The 17945-nt window shown below is 43.3% G+C and overlaps 1 protein-coding gene across 2 annotated transcripts in view; it reads left to right on the top strand.

The window, feature by feature from the left end:
* The first annotated feature begins 2965 nt into the window (after positions 1–2965).
* fdx2 (ferredoxin 2) overlaps positions 2966–17945 on the top strand; it is a 30920-nt gene continuing 15940 nt past the window's right edge. The window contains exon 1 of one of the 2 annotated variants that reach the window (XM_060918885.1): positions 2966–3151. In XM_060918885.1, coding sequence (XP_060774868.1) covers positions 2977–3151 — 175 coding nt within the window. In that variant the 5' untranslated portion in view covers positions 2966–2976. Of the gene's footprint in view, positions 3152–15165; positions 15475–17945 lie in introns of those variants that run through there. The other variant, XM_060918884.1, reaches the window with a different exon arrangement.

The raw sequence follows: 17945 nt of genomic DNA, 5'->3' as shown, positions 1-17945 counted from the left end.
GACCTCTTTTAGTGACTGGATGCTGGATGGAGAGTGATGCTCAACTTGTCTCTTCAGAATTCCCCAAAGAAAATAATTTATTTACACCACAAAGGTGAAGGCTACAAGAAGATCAGCAAAGCTTTACTTATCAGTCAGAATACTGTAGCAAAAGTGGTACAAAAATTTAAGAAAGATGGAACTGCAACCATCTCACAGAGACGTCCAGGTCATCCACGGAAGTTAACACCTCGACAGGAGCATCTTCTGATGAGAAGGGTTGAAGAAAATTGGCATGCAAGTTCACTGCAGTTATCTAAAGAAGTAGAAAGCCAAACTGGGGCGACTTTTTCCCGTGACACAATACGGCGTACACTGGAGAGGAATGGCATGCATGGATGCCGTCCACGAAAGAAGCCTCTCCTAAAGCCCAGGCACAAAAAAGCCCACCTAGAGTTTGCCAGGGCCCATGCTGACAAAGATGAAAACTACTGGGACTCTATACTCTGGAGTAATGAGACCAAGATAGATGTTTTTGGAACTGATGGCTTCAAAACTGTATGGCGTTGCAAAGGTGAGGAATACAAAGAAAATTGCATGGTGCCTACAGTGAAACATGGTGGTGGCAGTGTCCTTATGTCGGGCTGCATGAGTGCTGCTGGTGTCGGGGAGCTGCGTTTCATTGATGGCATCATGAATTCACAGATGTATTGCTCTATACTGAAAGAGAAGATGCTACCATCACTCCGTGCCCTTGGTCGTCGTGCACTTTTCCAACATGACTAAACACACATCTAAGGCCACTGTTGGATTTCTGAAGAAGAACAGGGTGGAAGTGATTCAGTGGCCAAGTATGTCTCCTGATCTGAACCCAATCGAACACCTATGGGGAATTCTGAAGAGACAAGCTGAGCATCACTCTCCATCCAGCATCCAGTCACTAAAAGAGGTCATTGTTGAAGAATGGAAAAAGATTGATGTTGCAAAATGTCGCCAACTTGTTCTTTCCATGCCTACACTGTGTGCACAATTATTAGGCAAGTGAGTACTCTGACCCTACCATTATTTCTATGCATGTTTTCCAACCGCAAGCTAGATACACTTGAATGCTAATTGGATTTAAGCATTCTCAGGTGGTATTTATTTGTGTAATGAGGGAGGGTGTGACCTAAAGTCATTAATACCCTATATTAAGGTGTGCATAATTATTAGGCAGCTTCTTTATCTCAGGCAAAATGGGCCAAAAAAGAGATTTAACAGACACTGAAAAGACAAAAATTGTAAAATGCCTATCAGAGGGATGCAGCACTCTTGAAATAGCTAAGCTATAGAAATGTGAGCACAGAACAATCAAACGTTTTGTTGCAAATAGTCAACAGGGTCGCAAAAAATGTGTGGAGAAGAAAAGACACAAATTAACCACAAAAGACTTGAGAAGGATTAAACATGAAGCTACCAGGAACCCATTATCCTCCAGCGCCACAATATTCTAGAACTGCAACCGACCTGGAGTGTCCAGAAGGACAGGGTGTTCGGTGCTCAGAGACATGGCCAAGGTAAGGAAGGCTGAAACACGACCACCACTAAACAAGACTCACAAGTTGAAATGTCAAGATTGGGCCAAGAAATATCTGAAGACAGATTTTCCAAAGGTTTTATGGACGGATGAAATGAGAGTGACTCTGAATAGACCAGATGGATGGGCCCATAGCTGGATAACTAATGGACACAGGGCACTTTGACTCAGACACCAGCAAGGTGGTGGAGGGGTAATGGCATGGGCTGCTATTATTAAGGATGAGCTAGTTTGACCATTTCAGGTTGAAGATGGACTTAACATCAACTCCCAAACCTACTGCCAGTTTCTAAAAGATACATTCTTCAAGCAGTGGTATGGGAAGAAGTCTGCATCATTCAAGAAGGCCATGATTGTTATGCAGAACAATGCACCATCACATGCACCCAAGTACTCCACTGCTTGGCGAGCCCACAAAGGCCTTAAAGATGACAAAGTAATGACATGGCCCCCTTCCTCACCTGACTTAAACCCTATTGAGTACTTGTGGCCCCTTCTTAAGCATGAGATTTACAGCGAGGGAAGACAATACACCACTCTGAATAGCATTTGGGAGGCCATGGTTGCTCCTGCACAAAAAGTTGATCGTCAACAAATCAAAAAACTAACAGACTGGATGGAAGGCTCATGGCAGTTATTGAAAAGAAGGGTGGCTATATTGGTCACTGAATATTTTTGAAATGCTAGAAGTGTTTATTTGTTAATTCTGAGTTGTTTATTTGTTACACTGAAAATTAAAATAAACAAGTGAGATGGGAAACTTTAAGCTTTTCATTTAGTTGCATAATAATTCTGCACACTAAATGTTGCCTAATAATTCTGCACACTTGTATATTCCCCTGAGAAGGCCTAAACTCCTCTTTCCTTTGTTAATCATTCTGGTTTTAGGTTTATTAACAATTTGGATTGACTGAGAGCACTGTATTTGTTCAACGATAAAATTAATCATCAGGAATACAACTTGCCTAATAATTGTGCACACAGTGTAGAAGACTTGGTGCTGTCATTAAAAATCACGGAGGCCATACAAAGTACTAGATGTAGTAGTTTTTGTTGTGGGGTGTACTCATTTTTGCACCACCCTAATTTGAGTAAAACTGAAAAATGTGTAATCTAAGTTTATATTATTAACCTTACTTTCACGTTATAAGTTAAACAGATGTTATATTAAACTTTGTCTTGTCAACATTTTGAAAATTGTTTGTGTTCACTGAGATATTGTTTAAAATGTTACTTTTCAAAGGGGGTGGACTCATTTACGCCGAGCACTGTACTTTCATATATAAAAGAAAACGAAATTGGTCCAGGATATGCACTTGAACGCCTGGTTTCCCACTTGTCCACTAGGGGGCAGCAAACACCGCCAATTCACAAGAGAAGACGAAAACGTAGTAGAAGAGGAATCACGTGACCAAACTGTCATGGCGGCCGCCGCTGCAGTCCGGGCGAGTGTGGGGCTGACTTTAAGACTGGCTGCAGTTGCACCGCAGTGTTCTGTTTGTCCGTTTAACCGGTTAAACATCTGTAACGGAACCACGATCGCAAAGTCGAGTCGCCGGTTCTCAGCGCCGAGCAGGCAGCTCCAGACTTCCATCAGTGAGTCAACTGAGCTGCTGCAGGCACACAGCAAATTACTGATCAACAGTAGCGGGATACACGGGGTGTGTGTGTGTGTGTGTGTGTTAGACTGGGTTAGCTGTTTAAACGGGTTACTTTCACCGTCAGACCTTTTCCAGCCGAGTTGAGGTTCTCAGCTGCTAACAGTGATGAATGATGTTTTCAGTAGGGCTGTGCAATACAGTATGTTCAGGGTGTAGGGTTGCCACCATTCAGAAATGAAAATAAGATTCACGATTTTTTATTTGTCATATACACAATAACAGACACATTGGTTTATTATTGGGTAATGAAATTCTTATTTTGCAACTGCCCGACCAAACTATGCTTACCAAAATAAAAAGAAATATATATATATATATATCATCTCATCTCATTATCTCTAGCCGCTTTATCCTGTTCTACAGGGTCGCAGGCAAGCTGGAGCCTATCCCAGCTGACTACAGGCGAAAGGCGGGGTACACCCTGGACAAGTCGCCAGGTCATCACAGGGCTGACACATAGACACAGACAACCATTCACACTCACATTCACACCTACGGTCAATTTAGAGTCACCAGTTAACCTAACCTGCATGTCTTTGGACTGTGGGGGAAACCGGAGCACCCGGAGGAAACCCACGCGGACACGGGGAGAACATGCAAACTCCGCACAGAAAGGCCCTCGCCGGCCACGGGGCTCGAACCCAGGACCTTCTTGCTGTGAGGCGACAGCGCTAACCACTACACCACCGTGCCGCCATATATATAAGTGCTGTCAAGCGATTAAAATATTTAATCGCGATTAATGTCGCGACTGTCATAGTTAACTTGCAATTAATCGCAATTTAATCGCACATTTTTGTCACATGAAAAGCCATTGTAATTCTCTTATCAGCATAAAGTGAATGGGCTTGCTTTGTACCAATGTTTTTTTTTTATTGCGTCTTGACACAGCCACTGCAAAGTGAAACCTAAGCCGAGCACCGGGGCTAGCAAAAGAACCATGAGTGAAGTGATCTACTGCTCGAGTTATGGCCCTTTTCCACTACCCTTTTTCAGCTCACTTCAGCCCGACACGGCTCGCGTTTCGACTACCAAAGAACAGCACGACTCGGCTCGCTTCAGCCCTGCTTAGCCCCTAAAACTCGCACCGTTTTGGAGTGGGGCTGAAGCAAGCCGAGTGAGGCTGGGGGCGTGAGCAGACACTCCCCTGTGCACTGATTGGTGAGGAGGAGTGTCCTCACATGCCCACACACGCCCCGCGAGCATGCTGGGATCTGTAAACCCGGAAGAAGAAGAATTACGAATTACGAGAATTTCTGAAGCCTTATGCGACTCGCCTCATCTATACGCTCTTGCCAGTATCTGTTGGCGTTGTCGGTGACAACAAGCCACAGCACCAAGACCTGCAACACTAACGACTCCATGTCCTCCGTGTTTATTGTTTACTATTCGGGTCGTGAGACTACCGCTTAAAAGATCACTGATGTCACTGTTTGCGCCGCCTAATGACATCACGTGACGTCCACCCACTTTCGCTAACTCCACCCAATGTGTCCACCCACTTCCAGCCAGCACGGTTCAGCGCGGTTGTAGTCGAAATGCAACTCCAACAGCCCCGCTCAGCTCAGCTCAACTCAGCACGGCACGGCTCAGCCCGACTCAGCCGCGTTTGTAGTGGAAAAGCGGCATATGTTTACAATTCTAATCAGAGAGACAGGTTACACAGTGACGGTAGGCTTGACATGCTTGATTATAATATAAAGTACACTATTATATTAATTTTAAGTTGTTCATTGATAAATATTGCATTGAATCTGATCTTTACTGTTTCAGCTCACTTAACACATTTTGTACTTTTACACTTTCTGCTTGTTGATGCGTCGCGCTGTCCAATCAGAGGCGGCCAAATTTGCATATTACAGGAAGGATTTCTGGGATAGCATTGAGTTTACAGTTCAGAGGGATCTGGCTTCTTTAGACGCTGTCTTCTTAAAACTGAATAAATATTTAAAAAGAGCCAAATGAGCCAGTCTTTTGAACGGCTCTTTTCAAAGAACGGATCACAAAGATGCGGATCCCATCAAAGAGCCGTAAATCCCATCTCTACTAGCGCGCCCTGCCCGCGCTGGTTCTTTGGGGAGGGCAGAGGACTCTGGCTGTGCGGGGCGTGGCATTACAGTCTAGCTGCTATTGGTTTTCTAAGCAAAGTCTCTGTTCCAAGTTCCTGGCAGTTTCAAAAGCTTATGAAAAACCTACATCATGTCACAGAGCGTTAATCTCGCGATAAAAAAATTATCGCCGTTAAAAATTGAGTCAAGTTAACGCGTTAATAATGCAACATTTTTGACAGCACTAATATATATAATATAAAATATAAAGTGCATATGGAATGCAAAATATAAAGGTAGAGTGAAAAATGAAGATAACATTTAAAAAAAAAGGAGAGGCAAACAAACAATGTGCAAACATAGAGGTAGATACACTGTGTTCCAAATTATTATGCAAATCATATTTTCTCAGATTTTCCTAAATTATCTATATTAATGGCAGTCATCATGATTTTCCAGTCATCAACCATTAGAGTACAATTCAAATATTTTTGAACGAACCTCCCAATGATAACAGTAAATTTTTAAGAAATAAAAAACACAAATGCACCCAAAATGCATGTTCCAAATTATTACGCACAATTGAGTTTCCAAACATTTTATTGTCATAAAGAACAAAAAATGGTCATGTGTGAAATTAGAAACATTAGCAGGTCATGACTAACTGAAATGTAACTGAAATCAAACACTATTTATATCAAAACATTATCGCAAGTGAGGTCACATCTGAACATAGGACCCCTTGTTGAAAAGGACCTTCTCAAGTCTTCCATCCATTGAATTGGTCAGTTTTTGGATAGTATCTGCTGGAACTGCCTTGCATGAGGACAGAATAGCCTCCCAGAGCTGTTGTTGAGATGTGAACTGCCTCCCACCATCATAATCACTTGATGATGCTCCAAAGGTTCTCAATAGGGTTGAGGCCAGGGGAGGAGGGGGGCCACACCATAAGTTTGTCTCCTTTGATGCCCGTTGCAGCCAGAGATGCAGATGTATTCTTTGCAGCATGACATGGTGCATTGTCATGCATGAAAATGGTCTTGTTTCGAAAAAGCACGATTCTTCCTTTTGAACCATGGCAGGAAGTGTTCTTTGAGGAACTCCACATACGTTATGGATGTCATCTTCACACCGCCAGGGATCCTAAAAGGGCCGACAATCTCTCTCCCCATGATTCCAGCCCAAAACATCACTCCGCCACCTCCTTGTTGGCGCCGTAGCCTTGTTTGCATGGGGTGGCCGTCAACCAACCATCCACCACTCCATCCATCTGGACCATCGAGGGTTGCACGACGTTCATCGGTGAACAGAACAGTTTTGAAGTCAGTCTTCATGTATTGCCTGGCCCGCTGGAGCCGTTTCTGCTTGTGTCCAATGGATAGGGGAGGTCGAAACGATGGCTTACGCACCGCTGCAAACCCCTGGAGGACCCTGCATCTTGTTGTTCGGGGCACGTTGGAGGCACCAGCAGCTTCAAAAACTTGTCTGCTGCTATGACGGGGCATTTTTACAGCTGCTCTTTTGATCCAACCTATTTGCCTGTAGGAAAGAGTCCTGGATTTTCCATTATCAGCACGCACACGTGTGTGCTCTGAATCAGCTACATACTTCTTGATAGTGCGATGCTCGCCATGAAGTCTCTTGGCAATTTTGATTGTTGCCGTGCCTTGACCCAAACATTCAACTATTTGTTGCTTTTCAGCAGCTGACAGGTCCTTTTTCTTGCCCATTTTGGTTGAAAATGGTAGCCTGCTTAATAATGTGGGACAACCTTCTTTAGTAGTTTCCCCTTTAATTGGACTCACCTGCCAAACTAATTAGCACAGGTGTCTTCAATTGGTTTCAGTGATATACAGAGCCCTGATACACATTACCATTCATGAGTTTAACTGACAAACAAAAAATATCTTACCACTCTTAAACACTTGTTGCATAATAATTTGGAACATAGTGTACAGTGGTGCTTGAAAGTTTGTGAACCCTTTAGAATTTTCTATATTTCTGCAGAAATATGACCTAAAACATCATTGGATTTTCACACAAGTCCTAAAAGTAGATAAAGAGAACCCAGTTAAACAAATGAGACAAAAATATTATACTTGGTCATTTATTTATTGAGGAAAATGATCCAATATTACATGTCTGTGAGTGGCAAAAGTATGTGAACCTCTAGGATGAGCAGTTAATTTGAAGGTGAAATTAGAGTCAGGTGTTTTCAATCAATGGGATGACAATCAGGTGTGAGTGGGCACCGTTTTATTTAAAGAACAGGGATCTATCAAAGTCTGATCTTCACAACACGTTTGTGGAAGTGTATCATGGCACGAACAAAGGAGATTTCTGAGGACCTCAGAAAAAGTGTTGCTGATGCTCATCAGGCTGGAAAAGGTTACAAAACCATCTCTAAAGAGTTTGGACTCCACCAATCCACAGTCAGACAGATTGTGTACAAATGGAGGAAACTCAAGACCATTGTTACCCTCCCCAGGAGTGGGCGACCAACAAAGATCACTCCAAGAGCAAGGCGTGTAATAGTCGGCGAGGTCACAAAGGACCCCAGGGTAACTTCTAAGCAACTGAAGACCTCTCTCACATTGGCTAATGTTAATGTTCATGGGTCCACCATCAGGAAAACACTGAACAACAATGGTGTGCATGAAAGGGCTGCAAGGAGAAAGCCACTGCTCTCCAAAAAGAACATTGCTGCTTGTCTACAGTCTGCTAAAGATCACGTGGACAAGCCAGAAGGCTATTGGACAAATGTTTTGTGGACGGATGAGACCAAAATAGAACTTTTTGGTTTAAATGAGAAGCGTTATGTTTGGAGAAAGGAAAACACTGCATTCCAGCATAAGAACCTTATCCCATCTGTGAAACATGGTGCTGGTAGTATCATGGTTTGGGCCTGTTTTGCTGCATCTGGGCCAGGATGGCTTGCCATCATTGATGGAACAATGAATTCTGAATTATACCAGTGAATTCTAAAGGAAAATGTCAGGACATCTGTCCATGAACTGAATCTCAAGAGAAGGTGGGTCATGCAGCAAGACAATGACCCTAAGGACACAAGTCGTTCTACCAAAGAATGGTTAAAGAAGAATAAAGTTAATGTTTTGGAATGGCCAATGGAAATGTTGTGGAAGGACCTGAAGCGAGCAGTTCATGTGAGGAAACCCACCAACATCCCAGAGTTGAAGCTGTTCTGTCTGGAGGAATGGGCTAAAATTCCTCCAAGCCGGTGTGCAGGACCGTGTGCAAATATAGAAAATTCTAAAAGGTTCACAAACTTTCAAGCACCACTGTATACTGTGCAATGTCCTGTGCAAAATTGCTAATATAGAGGTACGGTAGATGGTGATTATAATCCGTGGTTCAAAAGCCTGATGGCCTGGGGGTAAAAACTGTTTGTCAGTCTAGTAGTCCTTGCTTTCACACTCCTGTAGCGTCTACCAGATGGTAGGAGCGTGAATAGTCTGTGTTGTGGGCAGTGTTCGAACTATGCCGATATTTTCGGGGGGTCCCTTTTTTTCCCTTGGGGGTGCTTGCACTTGTCTCAGAGCGCGGATCTCCAAACACATGAGAAGCCTATCTTACGCGCACATCACGCGGACTCCACATACGCATCGCGTCTGAAGTCATAACTCATCAGGGGAAATCGTGTCCGCATTGAATTTGGCATGTTCAAAAAACAACCTCGCGTCAACAATGATACCACACGCAAGAAAAAAAAAAAAACAGTCAGGCTACTCAACACATCTGATCCACAGCAGCACCAAAGCATCACTGGAAATCATGTCAACAACCAATCTTCCATTTCAACACGCGTCAACAAACAAATGGCACCACAAACATGAACGAATCGGTCAAGCTACTGATTCCAAACCCGCAGCAGACGAATAATTAAATGCATCTTACCTTAAAGCAGAATCGACTCGCACTCGTATGATCTGAAGATGCACCGAATGATAAACACTTTCTCAACCTACTGCCACACCCAGTGGCGATTCTAGGGTCTAGTGGGGCCCCAATCAGAAATTCATTGGGGGGCCCCACCACCGCCCGCCCACAACAAAAAAAAACAACATAAATAAAGTATGGTCGTGCTAGCGCGAGTGAAACAAGACCAGCACCATTTGCACTACATCATTCATTATCAACGGTAGGGAAAAATACTATTGTCTCTGTTCATTATTATTGCTACTGACTTACCACCATCTTGCTTTCTTCTCCCCTCGTCTTCTTTTTTCTTTTCTTTTTTCACTCCCGGATGGATAGTTTCTCTTCATAATAATTTAGCCATGGAGGTCTACCAACACGCAATATGTGCACGTTAATAGCCTACAGGGTTTCCGATTTGTGCAAACATGTGGTTGCACGCGCAGGAAGGGATCCCTCTGCAGACTGCAAGCGCTGATTGCTTGAAGACTTTTGTCACTCAAAAATGTGGTCACACAATTGGCTGCTTAGCATTTTGTTCCTCCCAACAGCTTATTGTAAACGGGAAACCCGTGAGAGTCAGACTCAGCGAATGACTTTTCAAAACGCAAATTTCGATTCTTCTTCACTCTCGACTCGCAAATTTCTCTATCAACTGCTGTGCAAATTTCGACTCTCTGTCGCCACCTGGTGGGGGCCCCAAGCAGCTGATTGGCTTGCCTGGTGAGAAAAATCGCCTCTGGCCACACCCACTACAAACATTGTAGCAAAACAACCGTGGGAAAGAGGGGCAACTACAGAAACATGGATAGAAGTCATGGGAAAATTTTGGGGACACTAACTAGTAGAAAAGAAGTGTGTTGGCACACTTCCTTTCTACTAGTTTGTGTCCCCAACCTGGCAGCAGCAGTCGTTGTCATATCGGTTTATTTTATCTTTGATGTAAACACAACACTTCGGATATGCAAATGCTTCCCGTTACACACGATAAGCATCATTTTGCCAATATTTTAGAGACCCCCCCAACATTTCCCAAATCATGTTTTCAAGGGATCTCATGTCTGTTTCAGGGGATCTCGGATCCCCCGAGTACCCCCGTAGTTCGAACGGTGGTTGTGGGTGTGTTTGGTCCCTGATGATGCTCTGTGCCCTTTTTGTGACCCGGCTGTTGTAAATGTCCTGTAGTGGGGGGAGGAGGACAGCCCCACAGATGAACTGTGCCATTTTAATGACACGCTGGAGAGCCTTTGGCCCTGTTTACATTATTTCGAATCAGCAGATCATCAGATTAACGTTTTTAAAACGATTCGCGTACACACACACAATTTCTGTGCCCGCAACAAAACCGTTCCCCGTGCACACAGCAACGCCAATACACGGATACGCTAATCACATGACTAATTAGACGGCACGTCACATGATCCCAGTGCATATCGGGCATGCGCAAGTCACTCACCACTTGCAAGTGGAAGGATGTCGTTGTAAAAAATGAAGTATGCCAGTCTGTTATCGGCGGTACTGGTACTACAATGACGCCTTTTTTACACCGTGTATGGCCTTCGTGTTTATGCTAGAAGGATCTAACAGTGTTCGGTACACTCTTCACCTCGCAGAACGGCCGTTTTTTGCGATTACAACAAGACTATTTAGTGCTACGGTAACCAACACACTTCCTGTATTGCTCATTCACTTAATGACTTCCTCAACACACTTCCTGTATTGCTCATTCACATGACCAACGTGGCATGACCAACGCCAGCGAATCAGGAAGGTGGATGTCACAGTGACGTTGTCCAATGATGACGTCAGCTAGAGCTCAGCACTGCGTATCCTCGTTCCTCAATGTTTACACAGCACCGGATCAGATACGTACTGGGTTGAATACGTGGGCCCTGGCGGATTCTAACTGTTCCGCCTGTGGAGTCGTTTCCCGGCGTTTTAATGTGCACGGACAGTGCATCCGCAACGAAAACGATACGGATACGGTCTAATGTAAACACCACCTTTCTGTCCTGAGTTGTGCAGTTCCCGTACCACACAGTGATGGAATTTGTTAGGACGCTCTCCACTGTGCACTTGTAGAATAAGGGACGCCCATCACGGGCACGACTCCCATGGGGTGGGGTGCCCGCAGCAGTGGTATGTTTTATTTTGTAGGTGTTTTTAGTAAAGGGGTGATCAAGAAAGCAATTACTCATACTTAAAGCTTGAAATGCTTTATTGCCAATGCTGTAAAAATGTATAATGTACAAGTGGGCAACAATGAACTTTTAAAATCTAAATATATTGAGAACTTAATATCACTGTAAATGTAAGTGCATAACTGTTCTTGGTGTAGGGACTCTCTTTGTGAACCTTGGGGACATTTTTACTTAGGCTACGTTCACACTGCAGGCTGAAGTGACTCAAATCCGATCTTTTCGCCCATATGTGACCTGTATCCGATCTTTTATTGACAATATGAGCGACACAGATCCGATTTTTTCAAATCCGACCCAGGCCGTTTGGATATGTGGTCCTAATTCCGATCCCTATCCGCTCTTTTCATATGCGACTTCAGTCTGAACCACCAGGTCGCATTCATCCGACTTACACGTCATCAACAAGCCACAAACGTCACTATTCTGCGCTGAAGTAGGCGGCGGGTCTCTCAAAAAAAGTTACAACAACATGGCGCATAATCACGGGCGCAGATAGAGGGTGGGACTCGTCCCACCCAGATTTAAATTCACCTCGCTCGGTCCCCCCCACTTATAGGGAGGAAAAAACGTCTATGCTGTCTTTCTTTGCATAAGGCAAACCTCACGGAAAAATCAAAAGACTAATTACCATTCGGTTTATTGAGGTGCACAGCAGTACATACATAGTTGCAACAACTCACATAAAACAAAACAAAGACTGATATTCGGTTGGTTGAGCTGCGCAGACTGCACAGGTTGCGAGCTCGAGCTTGGTTGCTATGGTAACCCACAACAAGTTTGACAGGCATATCGGGGTTGGGGTTGGTTTGCTGGCAGCTTTGTCCCCCCCCCAGTTTTTTGTCCCCCCCAGTTCAAAAAACGTATCTGCGCCCCTGCGCATGACATCAATGCGAGGGACGCTTCGGGCTGTGAAGGTTCTGAATCTTCTCAATGGAAGGACGCAGAGGTTAGGGAGCTGATTTCCATTTGGGGGGATGCAGCTATCCAAGCTAGATTGGATGAGTCATACCGCAACCGGGCGGTTTTACGTCCGTAAACACTGGCCATGCTCAGTGCGTGTGACGTCGTCGTATCCTGCAATGCGCATGCGGAACACTTTTAGGTCGCTTTTCGTTCATACTGAGGATCACATACAAGTCGCATATATTTGTTAATGTGAACGACCTCACAAAAAAATCGGATTTCACAAAAAAATCGGAATGAGCATTAAGCCTTGCAGTGTGAACGTAGCGTTAGAGAGGAAAAAAGAGAACAAAAAACAACAAAACATGTACTGTATGTCTGCTTATTCAAGAATGCAGAAAACAAGAAAGTGCAAAACATTTCTCCTTCCCTCAACAGTCCTGAGATCATCCGGAACTGTTGTGTTTCTCTTGTCTGTGGAGTAGACCAGATTTAAACAGTCAACAGATTTCCCTCACTTCTTTTTCCAAGTGTACTTCTTGTTACTCCTTGCTGCACTGAGTAACTCTTTGTCTTTCAAAGCGCGGTTGTAAAACTCGGGTTTTTTGAGCAGCGCCGGTGTGTGTTGTCTGTCTCTAGGCAACCGTGACAGCGCCACACGCAGTGACGCAGGCAGCCAGGCACAGATGCACAGAGCGGAGGGGTTTGCGTCCTGGGTAGATCCCGCAACGGAGTATTTCCTGCTTTATTTTGTTCATTATTGATATACCCTGTCCACACTAGGGATTTTGTACCGATACGAAACTACTTTCGTACCGCAACACCTGTCCACACTAGCAACTATACCGGTACTGTAGCGGTATAACTGTATCGGTACGAAACCAACAAATGTATGGGTTTCATACCGGTACAGTATCGGTACTGTAGCGCTTCGCTGTAGTGTGGACAGATGAAGCGGCTCTGTATCGATACAAATATAATGCGCATGCGCAAAGTCACACACCTCAATCGATGTCTTCACTGAATAAAATAGTGAAGAATGGAGATTCGTTTGTTTCTTTCTCAACTGCCTCGCGCGTTTTATACGATTCGATTGAATAAATGGCCACCAGAAATACAGACTGTACACTGACAACAAAAAGCACACACATGTTTCATCCGTACGGAAGCCAAGAGAGGCCCTTCATATAATCCTTTTTTTTTTTTTTTTTTATTCACCTTGTTATCCCGAGATAACGACATAATTAATTCAGGATCTCAAGAAAACAACACAACTAATTCGAGATCTCAAGAAAACAAAACAATTATTCCGTGATCTCGAGAAAACAAAACAATTATTTCATGATCTCGAGTAAACAGCTGAGAAATGGTTCATTCAGGTACGCCAAGAGACTTGTGATATGCTGACTTTGGGGCTATTTCTCATTCTGTATAGACGCAACTTTGGTCATTAAAATGTCTGGAATAATCGATCACCTAATAAGGCAATATTTTGATCAGGGGTTGACACAGGGAGAGATTGCATTAAGTCTTTTAATAAGGGATAATTTCAAAATTAGTCCGCGGCACCTCCGCAGAAGACTGGCCCGGCTTCGTCTCTACCGACGGAGATACAATGATCCAGCTGAGATCATGAAATAATTTTGTTTTCTCGAGATCACGGAATAATTGTTTTGTTTTCTTGAGATCACGAAATAACGGATGCCATATATTCTCGGAAGGAAGTTACTTGGTAACCACGGAAACATTTCGCGCACGCGCATTTCAACTACCGTGAAAGAAAACCGCAAACATTTCTCGCTAGTGTGGACAGATGCACTAAACTGTACCGGTATACTTTGTATCGATACAGTTATACCACTTTCACACCGGTATAAGTGTGAACACAGCATTAGATTTAGTGTTGATATGTGTGAGACAGACATGTGTATTGGACATTTATGAAAATACAGAACAAATCGCGTCCCGTATCGGTTCAATACGGAACACAAGATTTAATTGCCAAATAAAGGACGATTCCGTATTTTACGGGACGGGTGGCAACCCTATCAGGGTGTATCATTGATCTTTACTGACCGGGTTCTGAGAAATATTCTCCACTTTTTTCCTTGAAAAATAGTCAAATAAATAAGCATAATTCACTTTTTCTTAATTACCGACTCATCACAGTGGACTTAATACAGGTTTAAACCAACCAAACTGGCACAATTCAAATCTATGTCCAGATACAGCTCTATTAAAGGTCATACGCAAGGGTCGGAGGTGAAACGTAGAATATCAACTTTATTGTCTAGAAGAGCGACCCAAAAAGCGAATTCAATCTTCCTGGTGTCTAATGGTGTATTCACACCTACGTTGTTTGGTCCGGACCAAACGAACCAAATTTCCCTTGGTCCGGACCTTTTGGGTTGGTCTGAATACAAACCACCGAACTCTGGTCCGGACCAAACAAGCAGACCGAGACCGAGCTGCAAGGTCCGATAAAATGATAAACCTTGCCTTGTTTGTTGATGGTTACTACATCCAGGTGCACAACAATATAGTGGCATGATGGAAGTCTTGCTGAAAGTAAAAACTTTCTTTGCTGCCGTTCCTCAATGTTGGCTGTGGTAAACTACTGGTAGTACATGTCCAAAATGGCGGCCGCGTTTGTCGTGACGTCACGTGAAAAGGGTCTATAGGTAACAATTACTTGACAGTGCGCCAGTAGGCCACATTAGCCTGCCATCCGTGGCATTATACTATTGATAGCCGACTCTAAGCGAGGAAATATCCCTTTGTCTCATTTCCACAATGATTGTACAGGATCCCTCAGCAAAAGTAAAAATGTTTACCTCCAATCTTCTTTTTGCTTGAGCGTTGCTGCTCCGTTTCTTCTTTGACTGCTTGATTTTGTTTCATGCACACAATCCACTCTCTCCGCCTCGTCTCCTCTTCCGGAAAAAAACAACCCTCTGGCTTCACACACACAAGCCACTCTCTCCACCTTGTCTCCTCTTTCGGAAAAAGCCAACCCTCTCGTTCCGCCTCTTCTCCTTTTTTGGAAAAAGCCAACCCCCTCGCTCCGCCTCTTCTCCTTTTTTGGAAAAAGCCAACCCTCTCGCACCGCCTCTTCTCCTTTTTTGGAAAAAGCCAATCCACTCTCTCTGCCTCTTCTCTCTCGGAAAAAGGTAAAAACTTCTTCCTGAATCAGTCCCGTTGTTACAGTTCACTGCACAACAATAAGGCATTGGTTTTTCTTTGGAAATTCCTGAACGCACGTCTGCACTCAAGCCGAACGGCAATGTAAGTAAACGGAAGTGGACTCAACTCAAGCGGTTTGTTTGGCTTAAATGACGTCATGCGCCGAGTGGTCACGAAAGTAGCCGAACAGAAATTCGCCGCAATCCGCGCTAACTTATTTTAATTATTACTTATTAACAATACTTTTTGGAACCAGAAGAAAATTACAGACGGTTTTTTTAACATTTCAAATGTGCATAAAATTAAAACCGTTGCCTATGAGCTTTAAGCCAGTATCTCACTGGGCTGCGACAGCCTGTGACTAGTTGGAGACACAACAATTGCAATAAAATATGCGAATTCAGTTCTCGCACTTCAGCCAGTATCTCACTTCACGGAAACTGATTTGAGAAGGGTTCGTGATGGCTTTGCGACACCAGCGACGCATTTGCGGCTATTTTAAGAGAAATTTTGTCGCATGAATTTTTTGAACATGTTCAGAATTTCAGCGACGAAGGAGCGACACTTTGCGACTCATGCGAGGAAATTGAGAAGCCCCACGAATGTTTCAAGACACTTTTGAAACTCTCTCACGAATGACATTCGCAATTTGTCGCAAGCTGTTGCAGCCCAGTGAGCTACTGGCTTTACATATCCAATTTAGGCTCCACTCCAGCCTCTGATAAGAAAGAGTTGATTTTGGGCGCCCTGTGTACCATCAAGCTACAATAAACCTCTTTTAGTTTGAGCTTACTGAAGGTTATTTTAGCATGGAGTCATTCAAAAGAGGTACAGTATTAGGATTCCCTTTAACCTTTATTTCAACACACAACTTGATTTCAGAGTAAAGAAGAGTCTGGGAACAAACACTGAAGGAATCTGATTTTCCCATCGATTTACAAACTGAACAAGCAACGACACCACGGTTTACATCCTGCGTTAGCAGCTAAAAGACCCGGGGCTCAGTCCGGTTTTCTTGGGGCTTGTATATATTTCAGGGAGTTTGGTGAGGTTATATCTAACTTTACAAAGTAATACATTCAAAGGTTATGACATCTTTATTAGTGACTTTTGCACTGCTCTTCTTAAAGCAGATACGCAGAATCTTTATTTTAAATAAGTTTCTGAGTGGATAGTATCTCCATCCTTGACTCTTGTATGCTGCATAAATGGAAATAAAAAATATATTTTTGAGAGTTAAAATCGACCGCAAAGTTGGCATTCGAGCTGCCCCGCTGAGCCAGCCAGCCCTGAGCGCGTGACGTCACTGCGGTAATCGGTTTTAAAGCCAAGGCCTTTTACAGCTATAGACCAAAGTCATATAAATAAAAAATTTACGGTGAAAGTAAGAAATGCCGTTACCGACTTGCTCAACTAAGACTGATTTGACTTCATTGATTGTGGGTTGACTCTCATTAAAACATGATAGGTGTTATAACTTATGCAACATGCATGCATTTTCACTGATAAAACATAAAAGGCTAATTAAATAATCAGATGAACTGAGACGATCACATTCTGAAGCAAATTAAATAATCTTATACCGGTAACTTAAACACACAATACAAGTTACATGTATTAATCTAAATGCAGGTAAACAACGAGTGTTGTTGTGATGTAACCAAATGAGAGTCGGAGCTTACCCGTCTGTTCTCACTTCTTGAAGGCCGATCTTGTGGCCAATTGTTTGGAAACAATCTGACTTTCAGTTCTTCATTCATTTGCTTCTTCCACATAAGGGCAAGATATTGCTGCTGAAGCAAGCACATCCAGCGGAGAAATCAGACGACTGGTCCACTCGTTCTCCATTTTCTCCATACTGAGTACTCCGCCATTACTGCTCGGCTCACACTCCAGGAGAACTGATGCAACTGAACTTACTTTCCTTTTCTTGTACAACCCCGATTCCAAAAAAGTTGGGACAAAGAACAAATTGTAAATAAAAATGGAATGCAATGATGTGGAAGCTTCAAAATTCCATATTTTATTCAGAATAGAACATAGATGACATATCAAATGTTTAAACTGAGAAAATGTATCATTTAAAGAGAAAAATTAGGTGATTTTTAAATTTCATGACAACAACACATCTCAAAATAGTTGGGACAAGGCCATGTTTACCACTGTGAGACATCCCCTTTTCTCTTTACAACAGTCTGTAAACGTCTGGGGACTGAGGAGACAAGTTGCTCAAGTTTAGGGATAGGAATGTTAACCCATTCTTGTCTAATGTAGGATTCTAGTTGCTTAACTGTCTTAGGTCTTTTTTGTCGTATCTTCCGTTTTATGATGCGCCAAATGTTTTCTATGGGTGAAAGATCTGGACTGCAGGCTGGCCAGTTCAGTACCCGGACCCTTCTTCTACGCAGCCATGATGCTGTAATTGATGCAGTATGTGGTTTGGCATTGTCGTGTTGGA

The sequence above is a fragment of the Neoarius graeffei genome, chromosome 4 (assembly GCF_027579695.1).
Source record: "Neoarius graeffei isolate fNeoGra1 chromosome 4, fNeoGra1.pri, whole genome shotgun sequence".
NCBI lineage: Eukaryota > Metazoa > Chordata > Actinopteri > Siluriformes > Ariidae > Neoarius > Neoarius graeffei.
This window is presented reverse-complemented; position numbering and strand designations above follow the sequence as displayed.